This window comes from Danaus plexippus (assembly GCF_018135715.1).
Source record: "Danaus plexippus chromosome 9 unlocalized genomic scaffold, MEX_DaPlex mxdp_26, whole genome shotgun sequence".
NCBI classification, from domain to species: domain Eukaryota; kingdom Metazoa; phylum Arthropoda; class Insecta; order Lepidoptera; family Nymphalidae; genus Danaus; species Danaus plexippus.
In genome coordinates this window covers 3,911,551-3,936,748 of record NW_026869848.1, presented here as the reverse complement: position 1 = coordinate 3,936,748, position 25,198 = coordinate 3,911,551, and the positions used below count along the sequence as shown (strand labels likewise).

Genomic DNA, 25,198 nt, shown 5'->3' with positions numbered 1-25,198 from the left:
ATAAATTCAACAGATAATATTTTAAATAGAATTAATATTTTCTAAATGATAAGTTACAGAGGTGGACATTCACTTCATTTTCCATTTTTATATAATGCAACATATACAATTAATGTTTTTTAAATACTTATAGATATTTGAATCTTTTTTAGATCAATCAAGATCAAGATACAAATATTTTTATGAAATAAAGATGACATTAAATGTTTTGTTAGAAAAAATCGTTACAAAATCGCTTATACCCTTCATCACAAAATATATGTTATAAATTTTTTCTGGCAAACGTGTCTCATACTGACCTATCTAGAAATAATGGCATAGAATGAATTTTTTTTAGAAACAAAAAGGAGTTAGAATCAAAAGTTTATTAATTTCGTGTAAGCACTTTTAATAGTTATTTAGTAGCTACTAGTTATAAGACTAATAAAGTTAAATCTCTATCATATCTTGGTTAATACACTCTAACTATTTTTTTTTACTTGCACAAAGTGCAAAAAAAATCCAGTTTACGCATATTAATTAGGGAACTCAATATAGAGATGAACCATAACATCCCGAATATCTTTAATGATATTTACTTGTAAAAATATTCTCGGGGTCACAATTTAATAATTTTTTTTTATTAAAAAAAGAGTCCCTTGCAATGTGTAGTAATATTACATAGGTGATTAATGTGTGCTGTGAGTGAAATAGCTGTCGAATGTCAGTTTGTTTATGAATTTTACATTTTATGCCAACTGTCAATCTCGTTGTTATACTTCTTTAATGTTTTTCTATTATTTCTATCATTTCTAATTGCAACACAAATTACAAATGTGATATTTGTTAATCTTTAAAAATATATTTCTTTTTAAACACTTACTTGGTGTTTAAACTTTTTTCTTAATTTAAAAGTACTTCATAATAATATATTCACAGTACGCATTCTGATCAAGTTCTGATAATATTTGATAAGTTTTTCGTATATTGTAATGAATTCTCAAAATATCTCTTCGTCTCCTACTTATAAAAATGTCAAAATTAAAAAGATACATTCACCTTTAGAACTTAAAGAGAAAATGAGAAAGGTATATGCATTGCGATAACAATCGTATCAATTAATATTTTTTTTGTAAGCTGTAATAAAATTTTAGGATTATAAAAGCAAAATACAAAGTAGCCGTTGTTTGCTTCTGAATAAAATTCGAGGTTCTTCAGGGAGTGATCTTCGTGATACTCTGACAGATATTTTCAATGAAACAGTAAACTCAAATAAAGATATAACAAATGAAGACTTTATTTTTGATGTTGAAGAGGCTAAAATATTAGAAGAAATAAAACAAGAATTAATTCAAAATGAATTAGATTGGTATGTTATTTAGTGTACCTTCTATAAACAATTATCATTCATATTATCTGGTACCCTCAATGTGAATAGTTCTCAGTTCAAATTGAATTTGTGTAGTAATTGAAGCTAAAATGAGAAAAGTTAATTAATACTTATATTTTGATTCTAGGTGGATTGAGGAGTATGAGAAATCACAAAACGATTACATCGACTGGCTTTCACAAGAGTATGAAGAGAATATCATATGTTTAATTTGTCAAAAACATAATTTTTTAGCTAACAATGATACTTTATCATGTCCCCCTTGTAATATTAAAATAAAAGTAAATAATACACTCCAAAACTTAAAAAATATTATAAATGAAAAAATTGAAAAGCATAATAGCTTCTGTTGCAATAATGTACATTTTTCTGCTATCTGTGAATCAAACGAGACTCACATATATTATATATGTGATAGTTGTGAAGACATGCAGTTAGTTATTTAGTTACATACAAATAAGTCGTTGTTTATATTCCATAACACTGTTCACTACTACAGGTTTAGTAAAAGTTGTGAGTATGGTCTCTGTTACTTAAACATATGTTTGTTAGTAGTTTTGGCTGCTTAAGATATGTTTATTTTTGGCCATTTTGAATGTTTATAATAAAATATTGAAAAACATGTGTTATTTACTTATTTTGATTGTATTATAAAGAGAAATATAACTTTTTACTCGGAGACAAATAATATATGATAGTAAGTAAGTAAAAACCTGATTTCTGAGTTAATAACATTTTATTGAATTATAAGTTGCAACATGGAGCAAATATTCATTTTCAATTAAAATAAATTCAAGAAGATTATACATAATTAAATATTTAACACAAACACATTTACAACAATGTCATCACATATAAGCATTTAAATAATTCTGTTTTCGGCTTACTTGCAGTTATATAAATAAAAAGAATACAAAACTTTGGTATTGAGTTTTAAAAAAGTTTAGAAACGTCTTGTATTCATTAATTTTATGTCATGGTTGTAATGAAAAAGTTAATTACACATTAATTTCATAAGTATAATTGAACACAATTCAAACTTTCATGTATTTCACTTAGTAGTTAGTACTACTTTCTTACAAAATGATGGGATGTTACTTGTTAATTAAGTCAGTAGTAAATGAATATATCACAAAAATGTGAAAATTCACGAGTTAAAAAAACTTATAGCCTAAAAACTAAGAGGCTCAAAGAATCTTGTTTTTGATAATTTAATTTATAGATTAATTTAATAAAAAAGTATTTAAGATGTTTTTCCAATGTTACAATATTATTTTTATCAAAAAATATTTTATTACGCCTTTAATATCTATTGCAGTTTGACGGAAACATCATAAACATGCGTTTAAAGATTCTAAAGTGATTCGTCAATATTCTTCGGATTTTCTTTTATAACTAAAAAAGTTTAAATATATATTAAGAATATTTTTAAATTAATTTTTTTTTACTTAATTTTTTGGTTTAATATTAAAATGTAGGTAAACATTTAGTTCTACTTTCTATACCCTATTTATTTATTTGTGAAGGTAAAATTTTGTTGTAATGTGGTACATTTATCTTTAGGTACCCCCACATTTAATATTGCTATTGATATTTCCATGGGCGTAGCCAACCTAGGGCTCAGGGTGGGGTAGCAGTCAACCTATGCCCCCCTCCCCCGGTAATTTTTTTGAAACTTGAGCCGTTTGGGCTCTGCGCCTATGCCAATTTGTTAATCTGTAAATTTTGAGGTTTATAATTTCAGGTACAAAAAAAATTAACAATTACACACAGGATAGGTATTTGTTGTATTTATGAATAGTCGGTGTTATGTATTATGGGTTTTAATAAAATGTAATATTTAGTTTATTCAAATCTTTATAAAAGTATTGGCCATGTTTTTAATTTTGAAATGTTATTGCCAAGAGTGTGAGGGCACGCCAAATATTGCAAGAGTGCTGAGTGAGCTAGAGCGGTGCTAGAGAAAGAGCAGAGCGGACGCGCTAGAACGCTTTGGACCATTAGTGCGTGAGGAGCCTCAAGAGCTCGTAATACATATATAAGTTTTAGTTTTACTTTATAAATATATTCTTCTGTTCAGTATAATAAAAGATATGGTATCTAAAAAGTGATCCATATGTCTGTATTAAGTTTTCCTGGTCGTTCGAGAAGGTTTAATTAAAAACAGTTGGTGTTTATATTTTTAAGTTTTAACTTTATAAGTAATGTAATATTACTTATAAAGTTTAAACTTCAAGGTAAGCCGGAGTGGGTTTTCGCAGAACCTATTTAGCATTTCTTCTACAAATTTATTTTGAATCTGTGATCCTCGTTCTGTGCACACTTAGCATACACATGCCTCTTAGACAATTTGCGCTCATGGTTGCGCGAAGCCACGTTTTCACCCTCGGTAATGTGCTGAAAGATCGCTCTATTGTACGACCTGTACAATAGAGCGATCCTTCAGCTCAAAAGGTCGTACATGGCTTGGCAAGTGAAAAAGCGAGCGCACTTTTTAGGCTGGGATAAAATTTAATTTCCGAAATCTGGATCAGATCCGCAACTTCTATCTCCTTCAGTGCGTTAACTTCCTTTTTTTTTCTTCCCACAAATTATACCACATTTCAGCCTCGTTTGGGAAAGTATCATTTAATTTGGAAAACTTGCAGAAAGCATCTGGTTTTTTTTCAAAAATTCGTCGCAGGTCATTTGCAATATATGCCACGGGTGCAATGTTATGAAAGAATATTCTGGTAAGTTACTCTCCACGAAACAATCTTTTACAGACATAATCGGTGAGGTTAGGTAGGGAATAATCAGTGATCGTTTTCAAAACTGGGCAGGACTTTCGCCTGGAGGATTTGGACAAATCAATCTCTAGAGCATCAGCGATCTCTTGAGCTATGAAATTACCGCTGTGTTCGTCGACATTTTCTCTGTGTTTTTTTAAAGTGTCAATGATTCTTTTAATATGATTCGAACATTGGAGTTAATACTTTTGGATTGTATGCCATATACAATAGGTTGGAGCAGTGCATAACATTTCGCTATAAGGCAGACGGATACAATAAATTCGGAATTGATAGCAGCGCAGTATAGCTAATAAGCTACCTTCCTTGTTGCACTGTTACTTTCTCGCGAAAGTGTGAAAAGGGCCGTGATCATTTCAATATAATTTTGTTTAAAAATTCCAATGCGTACGCTCTGGCGTACCTATACTATTTATCAACGGTAATACGGCTCGATTTCAAAAGACCGCTGCGATGCGCGCGTTCGGTCAATCCTGAGCGCTTTTTGTTTAGATCGCACTTGTTTTATGTCTACAAATTTTTTGTGTAATTTTTCTTACGGAATTTTCAAAATTTAAAATTCGGAATTTTAAATTTTCTTACGGATGTTATAATTGATGTTAGAATAAGAAAAAAAATAATTTATTGTTTAATTAGGCACCTTATACGTCATAGCCAGAGTAGCTACGCCCATATTTACTTTACCTTTTTATTTTTGATTCGATATTATCATTCTCTTGAAGATTAAGGTGATGGATTGAACCTTCTTTTCAGACAAGACTATCGAAAGGTATGACTCATCAAATGCGATTGCATTGCGATTGCATTTGATGAGTCATACCTTTCGATTATTTAGATTTAAATAAAGAAAATAATCTTTATACAACCTTAACGGTGATCGTTCATAATTCGCTTTCTTATCATAGCGCGTTATGAAACCGATAGTAAATAGAATACTGGCTTATAAATTGGACACAATCATTAAATTGCATTTGATTTTCAAAACAGTTGGAATTGGCCAAAACAAAACATTTGAAAACAAAGTTAATTTTTCTGTATAGAAGAATAAGAGAAACGTCCATTCTCATTAAATTTATTTTTGAACTTTGGTCGGATAGAGCCTTACTATCATTTTATCCATTGGTAGGTAGAAATGAAGCCGTAGGTGGTGAACCACTATATCAGTTGCAGCCTATTCCCTATATACTTAAGATATCCAAATTATAATTGGAACGAAACCCAGGCGCAGGCAAATTGTCAAAATTCATTGCTGTGCGTAAGAGGAAGAAGGAAGCTTATTGTTTCATCCGGATGACAGGAAGGTCTACATCTACAACAAAACGATGGAGGCCCGGCATGCACCCTATGACGAAAAGACGATGCAGAGATTACAGCGTGTAGTTCTAGTAATAAATAATAATATTTTAAATAATATACCAATAATTAATTACTTGCTAAATTGTATCGTGTATATTTTCGCGTTTTCTACTCGGTGTTCAAATTATTTATTAAATGAATTATACAAATTTTATTTGATTTTATTCAGTATCATGATATTAGTAAAACTTTCACTTTAAAAAGCATGAGAATATAATTTGAGAGAATAGCATTATGAAAATAAAAATGTTCTAACTCATTATATATTGACTTTTCAGTTACGATTATTGTTCCTAAAAGATCCATAATGAAATATTTATTAAATATGAACACAGAAGGTAATAAATAATAATATTCTGTGTATGTAAAGCATTGAATTAAACTTTAATTGCATAACATTCGTGAACACTTGTCTGATTCACTGTGTTGAAGCAGGAGTCAAACGATGCCCTGCCGGTGTCTTAGTTCAGCAGATAGAGCTACCCCCAGTCTCATACGATAACTGGTCACTTTGTCGTCACAATTGCAGATACGCCCTAGCGTTTAGGCTTTAAATTGCTATTGATGTAAACTAGACTTTTTTAAATGTTAAAAACAACTTGCCCTAACCATCAAATGTAAAAACTTTTAAGTTTTCACAAGTATAGTTCTATAGCTATAACAACGGTTTTGCCTGCGTAGAAGTAGAGCTTTGAGAAAATGTAATTAAAAGTTTTAAACTTATTTCTTTCATCTTCAAGTTATTATATGTTGACTAAAACAGAAAAAATATATAATTTTTGATTATTATAACGAATTAATAATATTTTTTTTTTAAATTTAGAATTATTTGTCTTTTGTTTCTGTTAAAAGTGAATTGGAAAAATTTGTAGAGGGGGTGAGACTTAAGAAAAAAAAATTGTGAGCTGTCAAGTCTTAATATCGTCACGAACTTTATGGAACTCACCAACGAGAACAGGTTTGTTTTTAATTATTGCATGTTTAACATTCCTCATATTTTTACAAGACTTTATTGCAAAGAATTTGATTTTAACAAATTATATAACAGTATATTGTAATTTTTTTCAACTAATAATTATTTGTGTGAACCATTCCCTAATAAAAAAAATATGGAGGTATATTTTTTACATAATTGTCGTTACAAATTATTTATTATATATTAATTTTGAATTATTTTAACGCATTTTTTTATTGCAACCTCAAATAAACGTGACATTTAAATTATCGATTTTTTTTTTTAAACTATAAAATCTTAGCTAACAGTTAATATTTGTTGTAGAAATTAGATTTTTGTATTGCTTCAAATATGAATTAGTGGACAGGTATATTGACAAATTTTTTTTAATATGGATATTGACAATTATGCATTTTTTTTTCTACTGCATAGCCACTACATAAATTTTCTATGATGCAATAGAATTATTTTGTAAATATACTCTCCGTTGATATTCTCGTTATGTCATTTCTAAACGATTGATGAAATTGACAACATTTTTAACACGCTTTTATTAGCTTCACCTGTATGTTTGTAACCGACTCCTTTGAGCTCGATTTTGCCATACTTTGACCGATCAGATTTAATTGAAACTTTGCACACCTGTCAAAGACCGATGACAATGCAATAATTCGATTAAAAAATCCGATTATCCCAATTAGATTCGCCAGGATTAATTAATTCCTTTCCGCATCCTTTGCATGCGAGTAAGAGAGATAGAGCTAGTGTGCAACTACGCATGCGTGCAGTTCCACAGTTACTCTTTGATCGTATACTCGGTTAGGCACAACCTCGGAGAGACTTGTAAAATAGTTGCGTTTGGTTCGTTATACATGATCCTATAAATCTTATACGTATACTGTCATCATTTTGTAATGTCCATAATATAATGATAACCGTGATTTAGGAAAAAACTTTTTATTTACAAAAAAAACAAATATTCAGGATAGAATTTTCAATTTATTTATTTGGCGGAATAAAATTCGGTAACCAGCATAACCTTTGATTTACAGTCGATGAAGTCACTAACGTTAATTAAGATGAAATTTTCGGAGGAGCCTGAGAAACGGCTACCTCATCCGAGGAAGGTAGTAGGCACTCGATTTACCCATTCCCAGATAGTTCACGGCGTCTTGTTCCGTATGCATACAGTCAAAGCACATTAATGGCTGGCCCGGTTCATGTTCTTAAAAATGATAGTTTAAAAAACTAAAAAAATCACGCGTTTATGGAAAACCCAACGAAACAATTCAACTAAAAAATGAAAAATAAATAATAGTTTAAAAAAACACGCTTTTATAAAAAATCCAACTAAAAAACGGAAATTAAAATTTAATAAATTTAGATTAAGAATAGTGTAAATAAAAAAGAAATGTATATTATTGTAAAAAAGCGTGGGGTGCATAGTGTCAATAGTTATAAACATTTAATTGACAGATGAGTAGAATGATCTTTACTTTGATAAAATCATAAAAAAGCACTGTAAATGCACCCCACGCTTTTTTACAATAATGTACATTTATTTTTTATTTACACTATTCTTAATCTAAATTTATTAAATTTTATTTTCTGTTTTTTAGTTGGATTTTTTATAAAAGCGTGTTTTTTTAGTTTTTTTTAATTATTGTTTTTTTACTTACACAATAAGCATTAAGAGTTATTCATAATTGCTTTAACATGAACGTTGTTTAAAAATAGTTAATTATTGACAAGAATGGAGAGGGAAAGAGGATTTGATTAGGTTAAATCTGTAAAATAAAAAAATAAATAAAACTAAAACTTATTTGTTTTTTTTTTTATAAAATTCTGTTGGTGTAAGGACAAAAAAGTATTAAAAATAATAATAATAATAATAAAAAAAACAAATAAAACAAATGAAAAGAAAAAATGTTTATTAAAATTAAATCAGGAAAAATTAGGATGGTTGATACAACAAGACTACTTAAATTAAACTCCAATTACAAAATAAAAATGACATTTTAATTCAATTCATGAAGCATGGTAACAAGGTATATTGTAAATTATTATTATTACTCTGTCATATAGTTGGGTTAGAACAATTTATTACATGTTTATTTCTACCAAACATTAAACTAAATGGTAACTTGTATAAAATGTACATTAATAATAATAGTTGTATAAAACAGTACCATTACTTTACGGACATATAGATGGGCAGCATTTGTAGTTGAATTATTTCATTAGTATAAAATGGTCAACTATATAAATTATTCTAGGCCTGAAAAAGAAATAACATTTCTATTAATGATATGCTTTACCAGAATGTTATGTAAATTGTGTTAAAAGTTTTAACATTTACTAGCTAATTACATATAATGTGTTTTATATGTCATGGTGTTAAGTATCATAACAATTTGATGCTCTTGATATTTTCATGGATTAAAAAGCAATTAAAAATAAAGCAATATGAATTATTTTGTTTATATGTAGCTCCTTTTGATCCCTGTATAATTTTTTCTCATAAATAAGTTTTTATTGACATTGATTTTTACTATTTCAAGTAATACAAAATAATTACTATAATTAAGTAATTTTTATATAAGAAATAAGGAACATTTGCATGTTTCAAAGAATATTTATATGCATGCAGACATAATTTGCCAATATAGAATGAGTGAATCATTTAAATATATCAAGAGTATAAAATGTGTTATGATAATGGCTGAATCATACCTCTACTATCTAGAACTTTTAATAAGAATCTCATACCATTCTTATGTTGGTAATATATATTATATTTAATTTTATCTTCAAACTTCTTTTTCTCATAAAAACACCCAAGTTTGATTTTTTAACAATGGCATTTTTTGAACCGGCATTTAAAATTGTTTTAAGAGTGCTAATATTTTATTCTTTTAAATTTTAAGACTATACCAGTACAAGACCTTTATTAAATTATTTAATATGAAAATATATTATTTGGATGTTACCAGCTCTATCCCAATGTAGTCAAGTGATTGTTTGGACATATAAAAAAAAGAAAAAAATTATCCCTCTAATATCTCTACTGGAATTTTTATCGCGTACTTCAAAATAGTTGGCACATATCAACAATAATCAGTCCAGCACATACAATAAGAAATGAAATACCGTAGGACAAGTGTATCAAAAATGAAATTAGTTTTAAAAATTTTGATAAGGATACCCCACACTTCCTATACAGTTAGAGTTTTGTACTTTCAAAAGTCCTAGTATAAATCTGTCAAAAGGTGAGGTATGAAGTGTAGGTACTATTTCCTAAGATGTAGAAAACTATGTATGTGGCCTAACCTTTAAATGTTTCTTGATTTCACAGCCCTCTTACTTAACAGACTGTATGTATGTTAGTGTACTCACTATATTGGTAGACCTTGTACATCCATGAGGTCCTCCTGTGCGTGCGCGGGTGGTATGGTGAAGGCGTGGTGAGGGCGAGGGCGGCGCGGGGACCGAGCCGTTATCACACGCGGCTTGTGGATCTCGTCCATCACAGATGGCGCCACGTATGTGAAACCCTGGTAAGGATTTACTGTTATTATGGATATATTAATGTTAATGCTTTAATACGTTTTTGTGTTTTGTACTGTTTTTTTTTACTAAAAACATATTTATATATTTTTAAAACTTTATTATCCTTCGAGTTTTAAAAAAATTTACATTTCAACCGACGTTTTGCTTACTTTACAAAAGCAGTAATCATTGATAGACGAGATGAAATATTCCTTCGTGGTGTAGTAACCAAGTAGTATATCCGAAAATCATAAATGCATTTAAATGTTTATTATTATTGAATTCCATAACTATTGTCCTATTATTATTTTACATATGTGAAGAATGATCCCAATTTAAATATATATTTTTAACTATTTTAAATTACTTATTTATATCATGATACCTGAAACATGAGGTTAGCACTTTCGCTCAATGTAGACTCATCAGGCGAATCAATAGGTGTCTGTAGAGTAAATCTTGTGTCGAATTGGGAAACGTCATCTTCACTCGCCTGAAAGAGCAATAATGAATATTTACGAATGTTTATATTTAAAGACGGATAAAGGATATATATTAATATCAAAGATTATTAACAGTGATTGAAGAAAAATTTCAGCACATAACTCTGGTAGTTAAAATGGTTATAGTTTTCTGGACTTATAGAATAAATGGTAATAACGTTCTAAGTATTGAACATTTACCAGCCGGGGTTTGATGGGGGGTTCAAGTCTGCGGGCGAAGACGTCATCCCAATGTACATGTTTGAAAAAAGCATGTGAGCGGACGGCCGCGGCTCCCGTGGCCCCGAGTCGTTGGGTCTCTGATCGCTTCATGAGCCGACGGATCAGCTCGCGAGCGTCTTGTGTCAGGTAAGCCGGTAGCATAAGCTTACCCTTCAGTATTTTCTCTATGGTCTTTGTACGATTGTCCCCAGTGAAGGGAGGCTGTGAAAAAATAGGCAGATTTTTAATATTTTTATATATTTTAAGCCGGGAATTACTGATTGTAATGTATCAGATACAAAGGAACCATACAAATAAGTGTCAGATGTAAGTTTTAGTTTTATATTTGCTCACCTGTCCAATCAGCATGTCATACATGAGGGCACCAAGACTCCACCAATCAACTGCTTTTCCATGACCACTTCTTGTTAGTATTTCCGGAGCCCTAAAATAAAATAATAAAACCAGTTAATTATAGCTATATCAACTATAACTGTCCATTGGGTTTCACGAAATTTAATATCATTTGTCAAAAAAACACTTTGCCTCCATCTTCTTAATTAACATTTTAACAATAGCCTTATTTAATTCAGGTGGTTAATTGTAAATTATATGGCGTCCAAAAATTTCGAAATGCTCAAAAATATTCATAACCGTTTAAAAGCGACTACAGTCTATCTACCTGTCTTTCATACAAATCAAAAAATAAATGATTCAAAAAGTCAGCATAGTAAAACCTTTTGTTGGGCCATAAAAATCACCGTAATATGGCAGGTAGAATTTGGTAAACAATAGTTTAAAAAGACCACGGAGTTAGTAATACTTAAATATAAATTAGTTCCTGTCACAACATTAAATATGAAACCTGATATTAGGAAATTTTCGATTTCATAGTTAAATTACAGTCTCGTAGATAAAGAATCTTTAATTCCATTGGTGAAAAAACAGATAACACTTATTAGCTATTATATAATTAAAAATAAAACAAAGTGAAAAGAACGTCAGTCATCAATATTGCACTATTAGTAACATTAGAACAATGACAAAATGATGGAAATTTTTCATTATATTAATTTTCTTGTATAAAGTGTCGTATCACTCTTGACACATGTTGACAAGAACAAGTCAGACGTATAGCATATTTTTAATATGAAAATTTTAGTATATAGCTACAAAATAAAAAAGCTTTGACAAGCTCAGTTCAAAAAGATTTATAATGAAGATTTCGTTTCCCGAGCACGATTGCTTTCCGTAGTGCAGTCCTAAGGATGACACCAAGAAACCGGATAATATTACTATCTAATAACGTAAATAAAGCATTTTAGCAAACGTCGATAAAGAATCTTGTATAAAGCGTGGTAAAAACCCAGCATCAAACAAGAAAATTTTAATTTCTTTAAGAATAATGGTCTCTGACTTTGGGTTCATATTATTTTTAGCATTTCGTCAATAAGTAATACAGGGCTTTTTGGGAGGTAGTTACTTGTTAGATGTGTTATATCTGAACGGTATTATGAATGGACTAGACTCCTTTTTTTGTTTTAACTTTAATATGCCTTAAATTAATACATAGTTTGAAAAGCGAAGTAATTTTTCTTTTCTTTGGATATTATAAATGAATTTATTTCTTACAATAACAGTAAAACATATAAAACTTTAGATGGGTCATAAGTTTGTTAATATTTCATCTTAATAGTTAATATTTAATCATTTGATCTTGAATAACTTTTTATTTAATTTACTTTCAACACTTTTTAAGGCCGACAATCTTTTTAATACGTTATCATATATATGAATAGAAATACAGGAATTTATTAAAAGTTAAACTATAACCTAAGCAATTATTGCAAATAACAGATTTGTTTTAGTATATGGGTCATATTAAGAGCTGTCATTCAAACAATATTATTGAATCACTGGATTCATTTATTTTGTGATGTAAGGACATTTTTTTAACCTCCGACGCGTAAAGAGACGTGTTAAAAGTTTCACATCGATGTCTGTCTCTGCATGAGTCTTTTTGTGTGAATCTGTCCGCCATTTTTCTTAAACAGGTCAAAAAATTTCGATACCTTAATTTTTTTTTAAAAGCCAGTGTCTCTGGTCTTGGTACTTAACTATTTTTGTTTGATATCAGTTCAATAGCTTAAAATTTTCGCCTCTTTTCCAGAATGATGTAAGGTATTTTTAGCCTCTGATGCGTTACGCCTTTCAGTATGATTTTTGCATGACAATTAATTCGTAGGGATTTTTTGAAATTTTCGATTATTGCTATTTATACTTGTTCAATTCAACTAGGTTTATAGCATTTTTTTTTGTAGCAATATCGATTTAAAATGGTATTTTTTGTTGTCCCATTATATGGTATCTTATGATAATTCAACTTATAATAATAACATTTCTATATTTACTTTACAACTAGTTAATAGTAAATGATAGATATTTAATTACAGTTTTTATCTTTTATAATTACACTTGTTATCTTTTTGATATATTTATCTCACTATAAATATGGCAATGACAAGAATTTTAAATGATCGTAAAATTAATTTTATTCCAATTTTAAAAGGTCATTATAATATGATAACAGTAACATGAAAAAAGGATGTTTGTACTCACATATACTCGATGGTTCCGCAAAATGTGTGTGTGACTATACCCTCCTGAATGTGTTCCTTACATAGGCCAAAGTCTGTAAGTTTTACATGTCCTTGGGCATCCAGAAGGACGTTTTCTGGTTTAAGATCACGATAAATTATGCCTAAGCTATGTAAGTGTTCCAATGCCAGTATTATTTCTGATAAATAGAAGCTGGAATAGTAATTACAAATTCATCATTGAGTAAAAAGTAAGGAATTTATTAAGTTTAATATTCAATTAATACTACACAAATTATTATATATAATATTGCTTTTGGATCCTATATACATACCATGCTGTATCCTCTAGGAATATACCTTCTCTCTCAAGATGCATAAATAATTCACCACCACTTAAATATTCTAAAATTAAATATAATTTACCACCAGTTTGAAAGGCATATACTAATTCAACTATAAATGGATGCTGCAATAATAAAACATTATTAATATTAAAATTATACATTTTTTAAGATTTTTTGTTTCAGAATGAAGAAAATTTATATTTATATACCTTGACAGCTTCTAATATATTTCGTTCAGCTTTAGTGTGTGCGGTATCTTTTTGATTGCGAACAATAGAAGCCTTCTTGAGAACTTTCATAGCGAAATGAGCCCCTGCATCAGGGCCTGTGATCTTACGAACTTGGAAAACTTTTCCATACCCGCCTTTTCCTAGAACCTTGCGTAATTCAAAATCTTGAGGACCAAGTCTTTTACATTGGCCTGGATTCACATTATCTTCACATAATTGAATTGTTTCAGATCCCTCTGCCCTTTAAATGGAAAATTGAATATATAGTGTCATTTAAAAATATCAAAATGTAATAAATTATGAATTTACTTACTCTACAATATTATTCACATGTAGTTCAGGATCATAATCAACCTGTATGCACATATTTTGTTAAGTATGATAAAAAATGTTTCATTACATTTCATTTATTATAATATTTTTTTAAATATATACCAATATGGAACAAATCACTCAATGTTTAAATAGTTAATGTAATGGTTTATAATATTTTTATATGCCAGTAATATTTAATAACTTATCAGGCCCTGTTATTTTTAAAACACATTATCTTAAACCAATAAAGTATTTCAGTAACAAAGTACTACAAATAATCATAACAAAGCAAGACTTTGACTTTTGTTTTTATTTTTTATTACGAAGTTTCAGAGAACCAAAAACTTTATCCTTGAGTTTATATTTTATCTTTTGAGATGTTTTAGGTTAGCTAACAGTGTATACATTAAAAGGTAAAAATCAATTTAATTAATACCTCATCGACTTCAATTATATCATCCTCATCAGAGTCTCCGACCTCAACAGTATCCACATCTAAATCTAAATCAAAAACACCTGCCATATAAGATGACATTTCAATAAAATCACATCAGCAATCTCGTGTATTTTGCCAAAAATAGTCAATTACTGTTTAAGAAACCTCAACTGTATGTAATAAATTTAATAATATTATAATACGATGTGAACTATGTTGTAATAACAGATAAGTCTGCACTTTAAAAATTCTACACGAATTATTAAGAACAAACAAGTCAAACGCACAGCACTGCTGCTATTTGCTGGTTGAATAGTGAATACAGATTAAAGATTAACTAGTTTGTGTAGATAAGTTTAAATGTTAAGTATTATATTCTAAATGCAAATTTTTGAAATTAAAAAATATCAGCGTTGGGTATCATATTAATAGGATTAAAGAATGATGAAAACATTTAAACATAATTAAAATTCGAAAATTATTTGCTCAGCTGTCACTTTCATTTTAATGGTTTTCGAACTTTTAGTATTCAATTGTCGAGGGTGTAAACATGTATTACTAATCATATTACATTTAAAAACTGCTTTTGTTACTTTTATATTTTTATAAAGTGGTAATTAATCGTTTCAATTTCATGGATATGTATAGTTGTTAATGTCAGCGTAAATATTAATGTTTTCGTTGATATATTTCAATGGCTAGTGACAGCGACAAAAGTTTGAGTAATCATAACTTGGATGGTTCTCTTAAGAGTGTTAAAAAACAAAATAGCAGTGGAAACATCGGTAAGAGTGGTATTATTATATTATGTTTGATCGAAAATTTTTATCCTTTATGAAAAAATTATCTAACCTCATTTTGTTGTAAGTCAATAGTTTTGTTTTTAAGAAGTTTTATGACTTTACTCTTTACATAATCTTCTATTATTCATAAACTATCATTTATATGATACTTTGAAGTATGTTTAGTTAAATCAATTTTAAGATTTGTTAGTTAATCAATTTTAAGATTTATATCAGTAAAAAAAAATTGTTTATAAACTTATTTAAAATACATATTTTTATATTTAGTTTCGCCTTATATGAAAAATTATTCTTTAGAATTACCAAGTCTTCTTTTTATCAATATATGAGATTCTTAGTAAAAAATACTTTTTATTGAAAAGAGTTCTTCAATTAGTATTTGAAATAAAAAATTCTTTTTATATATTTTTTTTAAAGGTAAAATTCAATTAAATTAAAAAGAAAAAAAAACACAAAATATTTTAATATAGAATCCATCAATACAAAATGATATTATCTTCAAAAATGATATTACATATTTATATTAAAGTGTAGATTAAAAGTAAGAAATATAGTTATTTAATCAGATTTGAAATAAATACTCTTCAAAATTATCTTAGAACATCAATATTTATTTTTATTAAAGGGCTTATTATCTCTTTTTAGCTTACATTAAAGTTGACGAAACATTTCATTACACTATATAAATTCAGGATCTTTAAAATATGTATATTATATTTTTAACATATGTATTAAATCTATTTATATAAAAATATTTGAAAGACACTATAAACTCATATTCTATACATCAAAAAGTCACAATACATTTTATACCATTGCTTATGTGTGTCACAGATCGTTTACAGTTAAAAACTACATAATAGATTTCAATTTCTTTAAAAATTTAAGATAAAGGTTTTTTTTATACATTGAATTGGATAAAATAAATCATTTAAAGCTAATACATTTAATATTGTATACTTCGAAGTGTTATGAAACCACAGTGTAAACTATAAATTCGATTTTTAACTCTACTTGCATACTATAACTTTGGATCTTCAGTCAAGAAGTAAAAAAATAACTGTTAAAAGGAAACAAAATTTTTGAATTATGCAACTATATTATGCCATTTTCATACATTAAACAAGACTTATTTGTTTTTATTATAGTTCTCGTGTAGAAAAGAGAAAAATATCTGTACATCCATTCCTTTTTATATTTTAATATCCTATGTAGGATTTGGTACACAAAATATTGTAATAGTTCCTATAATATCGTTTTTCGAAATAACATAAATCGAAACTAAACTACATATATATTTTGATACCATTATTTTAATAATTGTAAAATTTTAATATTTTTACCTATATAACTGTTTAGAAACCTATTTTAAAAAGTGATAGAATATAATATTGACTTTATAAAACCGAATCCGCAGTTCCGCACAGTTCTTATGAAATGTCATTTTGACATAAGTATTAAGTTTTGACGCATGACATAGCGAATAAAATATACAAATAATTTTACTTTATTTACATACATAATATTAGAAAAATGGATTAGTGAATAATATTTTGTTGCATTAAATCATGGATGTGTTACTCGAAGAAAGTACTACGGAAAAAATACCAATTCTGTTAGAAGACATATGCAAAGAATTAATAAGTCAAGATAAATCTTCAGATGCACTTCAAAAGGATTTATTTTTTGTTTTGATTGTGGTTATAATGAGAGAAAATGGTTTTTTACCTAAATCTCAAGATGTAATTGAAACAAATTCTACGAATTGTATTAATACTGAACAATTATTAAAGTGGAAGCAGTCGGGGGGCTCATATGAAGTGTTATACCTGATGAAAGGTTTTGATAATTTACCGATAAAACTAATAATGAGTCCACTAGGATCTACCTTTATTGTTAACACTTTTATTGACAGACAAATAGATGTAAAGTCAGATGTGTATGCTGTATGCATACCGACCAGTCGTTATGTTGTATCACCCCACGCTTCCACAATTCCAATGATATTCCGTGACTTGAAGCATTTATGCTATACATTCAAAAACAAAATCATAGCACCTGTCAAGAGCATTATACTTAATTACAATGGTTATTCTAGCGCCAGTTTCATAGGATTGCCGGAAGAAATACTGTTCTACATTTTAATGTATCTGCCCATCAGCGATATAATTAGTATTGAAAAATTATGCAGGCGAATGAAAGTGCTGTTGGATAATGATAATATATGGCATCACTTATTTTTGAGAGATTTTAAAAATGTTACGGTATCAGGGGTCACTGATTGGAAAGCACAATATAAAGAGACTTATATTTCAAAAACAAGGTCAATCCCATCACGTTTAACATCGGGAACTCTCCACGATTTAATGGATGTGTCAGATTATGTATCATACATAGATAATCCACTGTGGGATGTTATAATATAGTTATGTTTTATAAAAATTATGTTATTTGTTTGGGTAGATGTGCCGTAATATTTCTAATAGAATGTGTCGATTTGTTGCTTACAATGTTTTAAGTCACATTAATATAATTTTTTTTTTTAATTCTAAACCAAACTGATAAAATTTTTATAACCAGAGTCAAAAGTAGCAAGCTATCCTTGAATGAGTGTATATTATTTAGGAATTTTTGTTATAAACTTTAATTCATTGCAATTATATATTAAAACATTAAATGTAGTTTGGTGCATTAAGATTTACATATTGACATAAATTAATTCCTTTCCTAAATTCTGTACAAAGATCCTTAGCAATAAACAATATTATGTATGTAAGAAGTATTACTATATAGCTTTTAATTGTCTATATAAAAAAAAAAACCACAGATTATTTTAATAAAAATATTATAATACATTTTTTTTAATAAAATGCTTCTGTTTAATGGTACTATTACTGCAATAATCCCATATTAAAATGTTATAATTGAGATACAATACAAGATCCAATATTTAATAATTTTTTTTAAGCAAAGTCTACACTTACATAACTTAAACTAAGAATTAGAATTTCAGCAATGGCGATTTGGGTGCCATAAAAATAATTATTTCTGTATTCTTAACTACTCCTGTCCAAAATGACTATAACGACTATAACAAAAACATTGTTAACAGGTGAGGGTGGAGACAAATTAAACCTGGGTACATATCATTCAGTTGGTAAAGGAGGCAGACATTTATCAATACCCTTTGAGTCAGGAGCTAATGGAGACATAAGTAAGTGTGTCTTTTGTAACAAATGTCAATAGATTCAAATGTATATATAAGTGTATTTATTATTGTATATAGCGAGTTAAGATCCTACATTCCTACGATTTCTCGATAAGTGAAACAGATGGCGCTGTAAACGTTAACCGTTAGTGTTTTTTTTTGAAGTACTCAAGTTCAAATTATGTGTTATTAAATCAAAATCACGATCCGCGGGAATGGATTGTATTTATTATTCCAAATTTTTTTTTATTGTTTTTACAAAAAAGGCTTCAAACAATACATATTACGTAATATTTCTCTATATCAAGGAAAATTATTGAATAGTGACACAACATTATGATATAGTTGACTCATAATTTATATTTATTAAAAAATCTATACTTCGATAAGTTTACTGATGCATGGAACGGTCATTAAAATGTATAAAATTTTATGTGAAATAACCATGAACCTACAAGATCATGAATGTAGAATTAAGAATACATTGTATTCTATATAAAAGAAATATAAAATGAAATATACATATACTGTGAAGCTATGTTTATGCATATGTTTAACGGACTTCTCCTATAGTAGGTTATCGAAATGTGTATATGAATATATAAATATTGTGGATATCGAGTAACGCTAGCTGGACGGTGTTAGATAGGGTGAGGGTTGCGCAAGTGATATGCGCCGCGCAGCCTCCATTCGTACGCTCGCCGCTGTGGCGCCGCCAACTGAGAGTTAATCCTTGTATAAAGTAGTGGACGCTATACAAAAACGACAGGTTAAATGTAGGGCCGTGTGCCGTTATTGTGCGCTGATGATTTGGAGGTGAATAGAGCCGTGGAGGGGCCGCGGGTGGCGCGCGACGGGCCGCCGTGGCGGTGCTACGGACCCATGCTCACTCACAGTCGATCTGATGGCGATTTTCCCATATACACAAGAGGTGAGCGTACTCCGTTAGAGCGTCCTCACTGAGAGGCCTTGAACTTTGGAGACTCAGATCGTTTCACTATCGCGATTGCTACGGCTCTTTAACGTTTTTGATATTGTCATGAAAGATTCATATTTAGTTGTTCTACGTCTATTACGTTATTGTGGCATCTTTAAAATGTGGAACTACATGTATTAGTAGGAAATATAAAGTCATAATGAATCAATAAGCTAGTGTTTCCTCATCTATGTCCACATGCAGCTAAGCCTGGTTTATTTGAAGGTGTTGTTTGGAGATTGAATGTTTAAACTTGATAAGACATGTTAGTTTTTTTGTTGTATAATATATAAAACGGTTCGGTCACCGATGCATGTATCATATGGTTAAATAGGCTCGAGCTTCAAAACACGGTCCGCTAATCTTCTAGGGCAGTGGGACTATTAATAAATATGGTTTACACGCTTAATCAAACCGGTCACATGACTTCGCCTTTTATATACTGTGATCTACGAAGCAAAATCAAATTATGTAAATTTTTTCGTTATATTTTTTCAGTCATTAATTTTAGGATATTATATTTACGTATAATTAAAACAAATCCAAACTTTATTTGTTACAAATATATATGTATATAATAGAGTTGATGAAGGAATCGCAAGGTTATATATCGGGTTATTATTTCAGACTGTATGATAAATAGTCACGGTATCAGTACTTATCTTATCTGAGACTTGTCTTTGAGTAATATCTTATTGTTAGTTGTAATTCTCGGTCGTTTTTGTTTAGACATGCGAAAATGTAATTAGTTGGTTATAGTTGTCAAATAGTTTAAATGTATTACGCCGAAGTTGTTTTGAAATGGATGATTCTATGTTTAGATTAAATAAAAAAGGTGCGAAACGTAGACCTATTGACGATGATACGAAAAGTGACTGTGGAGTTATAGATAAGGATGGGACTATATGTAAGTTCTCATATATTAACTATCATCTTTATATATTAACTAGAAGAGGTACTCATAGTGACGCTGTCAAAGCTGACAGCTCCAATCAAGTCGAAACTAAAAAAAAAAGTAACTAGAATGATTTTAGCAGATAAGTTTTGAATTCTCTTTATTTCGCTCTAGTAACGTCTAAAATTTATGCGAAAATGAACTTTAATAAAACTATGGTGTTCGGATATACTATGGTAATTATTATATTTTAGCCGATGTTTCGGTTACGTTACAGCAATCGTAATCAAGAGCAGGCGAGATGAAAGTTTCACAAATTTCTATTAAATTTATTTACATACATATCTTAAATATATTAAACAGTAGCCATATTTCATGAAAATCTGACGACTTGCTTATAAATTGCACTTATCCTTACATGTAAACTATAATAAGTTATAAGATTCTTCAAAAAAAACTTTACAATAGTCTTCGCGTTACGCCACAAAAATGAAACAGCTGACCATACGAAGATATATGTAGGTATTTAGATTTTATTTAATCTCATTTATAGTACTAGAAGAATTAATCTGTGATAAAATTTTAAATGAAATTCTAAGAAGAAAAAATAAATAAACGCTTTTAATTAAATCGCTTTAAGAAGATGTTTCTGCTATGAGTTTATACATTAATTAATCGGTCCGTAGTTTTGTTTGATTCTATGGTCTATTGATTTGACGCATGCGAAGAAAATTTGATAAAGATGTACTCTAGTTATCTTTAGTAGTAACATTTATATTGTTTCTTGGTATTTTTAGATATTTTTATCTCCACTATCTTTAGTTTAAAACAGAGCTGTAAATAACGGTAATATCAAATTAAGCTGCTTTAAGACCCAAAGCGATAATATTGAAAAAACGATTTGTTAAAAAAATATGAAGTTTTGGGTTTTCAGTAAGTGAATTTTTCTAAATTTTTATTTCATTTCTTTTAAGTTAAGTTTAAAAGCCGGTGGTGATATTTAATTCATGTTTATGTTTTGTTCACCAAGTTTATGAAAATTTACTTAAGTTACTTGTACCGTATTATTTCAAATCTATAACATTCTGTTCCTAAAGTCTTTTTGTTTGAATAACGAGCTGGCTATATGCATACCATATGGTTTTAAAGCTTGACATGCCCCAGCTTGGCATTGGTTAGTGCATGAACCGTGCGCTTACAAACAGTTGATAAACATGACTTACGAATGTTGTCTATCACAACTCTAGCAACAAACATCAAACGTTATGTCTTGCGAATTCCAAGCGAACAGTCATTTGGTCAAGTTGTAAGTTTGTTGAAAAACCTCGTTACAACTAGTAGAGTATCGTTTTTTCCGTTGGTCGTCTTAATCTTCGAAGCTGATGCTGCAATCCAGTTCTCTTTATTATCATATTTCTTATAGTATCGCTTGTTCCAATATACAGTGTTACTCTTGCAAAAGATTGTTCTCTACGATTTTTCAAAGATGAATACATTATCTACCACAAAGTATACTGTGGTCAGATTGACAAAATGTAAGCAGGATAAATAAAAGATATTTACTAGTGGTCGGTCAGGACATTGAAAACAAACTTCTTCTCTAAAAAAGATTCAACTCGGTCCAAAATGAAGAATAAAAAGTCCCGAATATTTGAGAGCTGAATTCAGCTCAAGTGATCCACTTCCGCGCAATCATTAGACCATTTCCCAAATTGGAAAGAATCTCATGTAAATAATTTTCATTTGGACTACCTGGACTTCTTGTGGAAGAAAATTATAAAAAAAGAACAGGGAAGGTACAGGGTGAATAAATTCCAACATTCATCTAACAAAAACATAAAGTTGGTATACGTTGATTTTTGTGAGAGGACGATATTATCCTGAAAGAGTTAGATAATTTCTTACTTATAATAACTACAAGGAGGACAAAGAGTAAACCATAATAAAGTTTTATGTGGCTTGATCAATATGTATGAATGGATTGAAATATAAGGCTTATCGTATTTGAATTGATGTATTCCATGGACTATCTGGTATAAAATTTTTCATACATATCAACGAAATTTAACATTATAAAGATTTTTAAGGAAAGTACCTTAAGTTGTGTCGAAGTTGAGTTCACTAGTTGAAGTACTTACTCGTATATAAGAAACCATAATGTGAAAACCACCAATGCACTTGTATACTGAGTACATATTTCTGAAACCTAGTTACGGATCTTATGTTTATTATTTGTGTAAATTTGGAACTCATCTAGTAAGTTTGCCTTACTGTTAAATTTACCACCAAAAGCCATATTTTTTTTAAATTATTTTTAATTAAAAAAAATCGATATTGTTTGCCCTTTTATTGAATGTTGATTTCTTGCTTTAATATGCATTATGCCTGTCGTGTGTGACAAATGTATTATACATTGTATTGGTTACTTATAATTTAAAGTAGTGTGTTAGCACATACTCAACTTGATTGTATAAGAATATGTTTATAAATGTACATTTAATCTCTTGCATCGAAGTGTTAGCAGTAATGTAATTTTGATTCGCTCTACAACGTAAAAGAAAACACTCAGAATTTATATGAAAATATTAGTTTCGTTTTATTTTAAACTATGATATAATAGCGAGACATTAAATGTATAAGCGATGCTCGCGTTGAAATCTTTCTTAACGGATGCTATTCGCGTGTGATCCTTGTACCTGGGTTTCTTAATGCGCTAGCCCTATTAGGAAAAAAAATATTTAGAAACTGTCGGCAAATATTGTAAACTTTTGTATTCCTGTGTGACTTTTTATGTACGAAAATTTTTGTCCATTATTAGCGACATGGCTATTGGTACGTATTCACGACGTATATCTATTTGAAAACATTTTTAAGAGTTTGTATTTGGATATAGCATTACAATATTTATATAACTAAAGTTATATACAGCATGAATAAAAATGATCCTAGACATTCATCAAAGATATGTAACCGAATATTATTATTGTCTGAGCACCTGACCGTGGGGGGTTGCGGGTGGCTCTGGAGTTGTAAATCCGGTAAGCCAGTGTCGTCGGACTTGAGTCTTGACGTACACTGCTACCTGCAATACGTTCACTGTGTGCTGAATATAAACGAACATTAGGCCGAGTACTGCGCTGCATTTTAAAACAATGTCGCTTCTGTTATTGCCTTTAAGATGTGAGCTTAGATCTTAATGTTTGCTTCTGTATTATCTTCATTATTGTTCTCGTTATTTTATGACTGTTTACTCTGTTATGTTTACTTGCTACTTTATAATTGCTGGAATAGATTGCACATTCTTAATAATTGATTTTTGATCACTTAATATTTCGCTATTTCTATTTCCCAACATGTAAAATATTAGCACTGACGTACACCCGTCGGCTTACTAAAAGCAAGAGTTGAATAATCCAAAGCGGTCTGTCATGGCGCTTAAGCAGTCGCTGTAGTGAACGATCTGAGATACCGCGATGTACCTATACAGATACTATAAACACCATGATCCATGGTAGCGCAGTTATGACTTGTACGGATCAGCGGGCGAGACGCGTCGAGTGCAACGTGCAGGCTGTCCCCCCTCCCCAGCCCTCACCCTCCGCCACAACGTCTCTTCCCCCCGATCCCCGTCCACCCCCTCCCGCCAAACAACCAGCCGCTGCCGCCCGCCTCCCGCGCCAGTCTGTCGCCGCGCGTCCCCAGCGATGCAGCTATCGTAAGTCGATAGTAGTCGAACGCGCGTGCGTTTGTTTTGTGTCCCGTGATCTGTGTTTGTTGTGTAATGTGTATACCAAACATGTCCGGGCGACATGGCCGTGTGTAGTTGACATGTCGCTGAGCGCGCCCGCTCAGCCGGTGCGCGGGACCAGGACCAGTAGCCTCGACCAGCTTGATTTCCAAGAGCGCAGACAGCTCATAGCTAGCTCGTTGTCCTTAACAGACTTTCTGCATGTTGGAGCTAAAGAAGTGGCTGCTGTTGCCGGTCAGTTTCATTTGTTCGTGTTCATTGACCCGACAATTTATGCTGTTGCTTCAGGCTCTACATGAGCGTAGGCTGTAACGGTCTCTGTTTAAAAAAAAGATGTTTATATTGTATTATTAGCACATTATGAATGAATTTAGTTTAAAAAGTTTTTGTGGGATATGTTTTTTTTCTAAAATGAATAAAAAAAACGTATTATCAAGTATAATCACAATAATGTCCTTGTTTTTTTCAAATCTTTTCCGTGGCCTTATGTTTTTTGCTATAATTAACAAAAACTAAAGCTTTTCACATAACTTCAATTATTCGTCAATGTTGTTAAAAGAGGTCCAGTAATTTTGATTATTATCGGAAAGTAACAAATCATAGGATTCAACACAGATACACGTTTGGTAATCGTGTTTATATTACATGCATCATCTATATCATCGTCATGAGCAAAGAATTAAAATATTATAATACCATTTTGACAAAACAAGCAGTGACTTGACAAGACAGATTGAAACATGTACATATTTTAATTATAACACCATGGAGATGTTTTAAAAATTTGAGCCTCTGTTTATTTTATTTACGGTCCTAAATGGTCCCATATAAAAAATTACGATTTTTTCTATTTGTTTACATTATAAAATTAATCATCATTCGCATTAAAATAACTAGTAATATTTACATATCAGAATCACG

The 25,198-nt window shown here is 29.9% G+C and overlaps 4 protein-coding genes across 9 annotated transcripts in view; 3 read left to right on the top strand and 1 right to left on the bottom strand.

Moving 5' to 3' along the window:
• The first annotated feature begins 724 nt into the window (after positions 1-724).
• LOC116767447 (uncharacterized) lies at positions 725-1,989 on the top strand. The gene is made up of 3 exons (XM_061527419.1): positions 725-1,067; positions 1,134-1,348; positions 1,497-1,989. The coding sequence occupies exons 1-3, from the start codon at positions 972-974 to the stop codon at positions 1,813-1,815; spliced, it is 630 nt and encodes a 209-aa protein (XP_061383403.1). The 5' UTR covers positions 725-971; the 3' UTR covers positions 1,816-1,989.
• A 6,394-nt stretch (positions 1,990-8,383) lies between these two features.
• LOC116778593 (ribosomal protein S6 kinase beta-2) lies at positions 8,384-14,959 on the bottom strand. The gene is made up of 10 exons (XM_061527464.1): positions 14,648-14,959; positions 14,210-14,250; positions 13,876-14,137; positions 13,655-13,788; positions 13,342-13,533; positions 11,077-11,167; positions 10,702-10,944; positions 10,404-10,511; positions 9,866-10,023; positions 8,384-8,747 (listed from the first exon to the last, which is right to left on the bottom strand). Coding segments are annotated over exons 1-10 (1,329 nt in total). The 5' UTR covers positions 14,747-14,959; the 3' UTR covers positions 8,384-8,746.
• Positions 14,960-15,175: 216 nt separating this feature from the next.
• The window catches only part of LOC116767682 (phosphatase and actin regulator 4B), a 34,836-nt gene continuing 24,813 nt past the window's right edge, over positions 15,176-25,198 (top strand). For 4 of the 6 annotated variants that reach the window (XM_032658126.2, XM_032658125.2, XM_032658124.2 and 1 more), the window contains exon 1: positions 24,016-24,511. In XM_032658126.2, the coding sequence (XP_032514017.2) occupies positions 24,031-24,511 (481 nt within the window). In that variant the 5' untranslated portion in view covers positions 24,016-24,030. Of the gene's footprint in view, positions 15,433-18,562; positions 18,665-20,354; positions 20,542-24,015; positions 24,512-25,198 lie in introns of those variants that run through there. The other 2 variants (XM_061527574.1, XM_032658127.2) reach the window with 2 other exon arrangements.
• LOC116767685 (uncharacterized) lies at positions 16,907-18,481 on the top strand. Its single transcript, XM_032658129.2, has one exon. It carries the CDS (start codon positions 17,019-17,021, stop codon positions 17,874-17,876), a length of 858 nt encoding a protein of 285 aa, XP_032514020.1. The 5' UTR covers positions 16,907-17,018; the 3' UTR covers positions 17,877-18,481.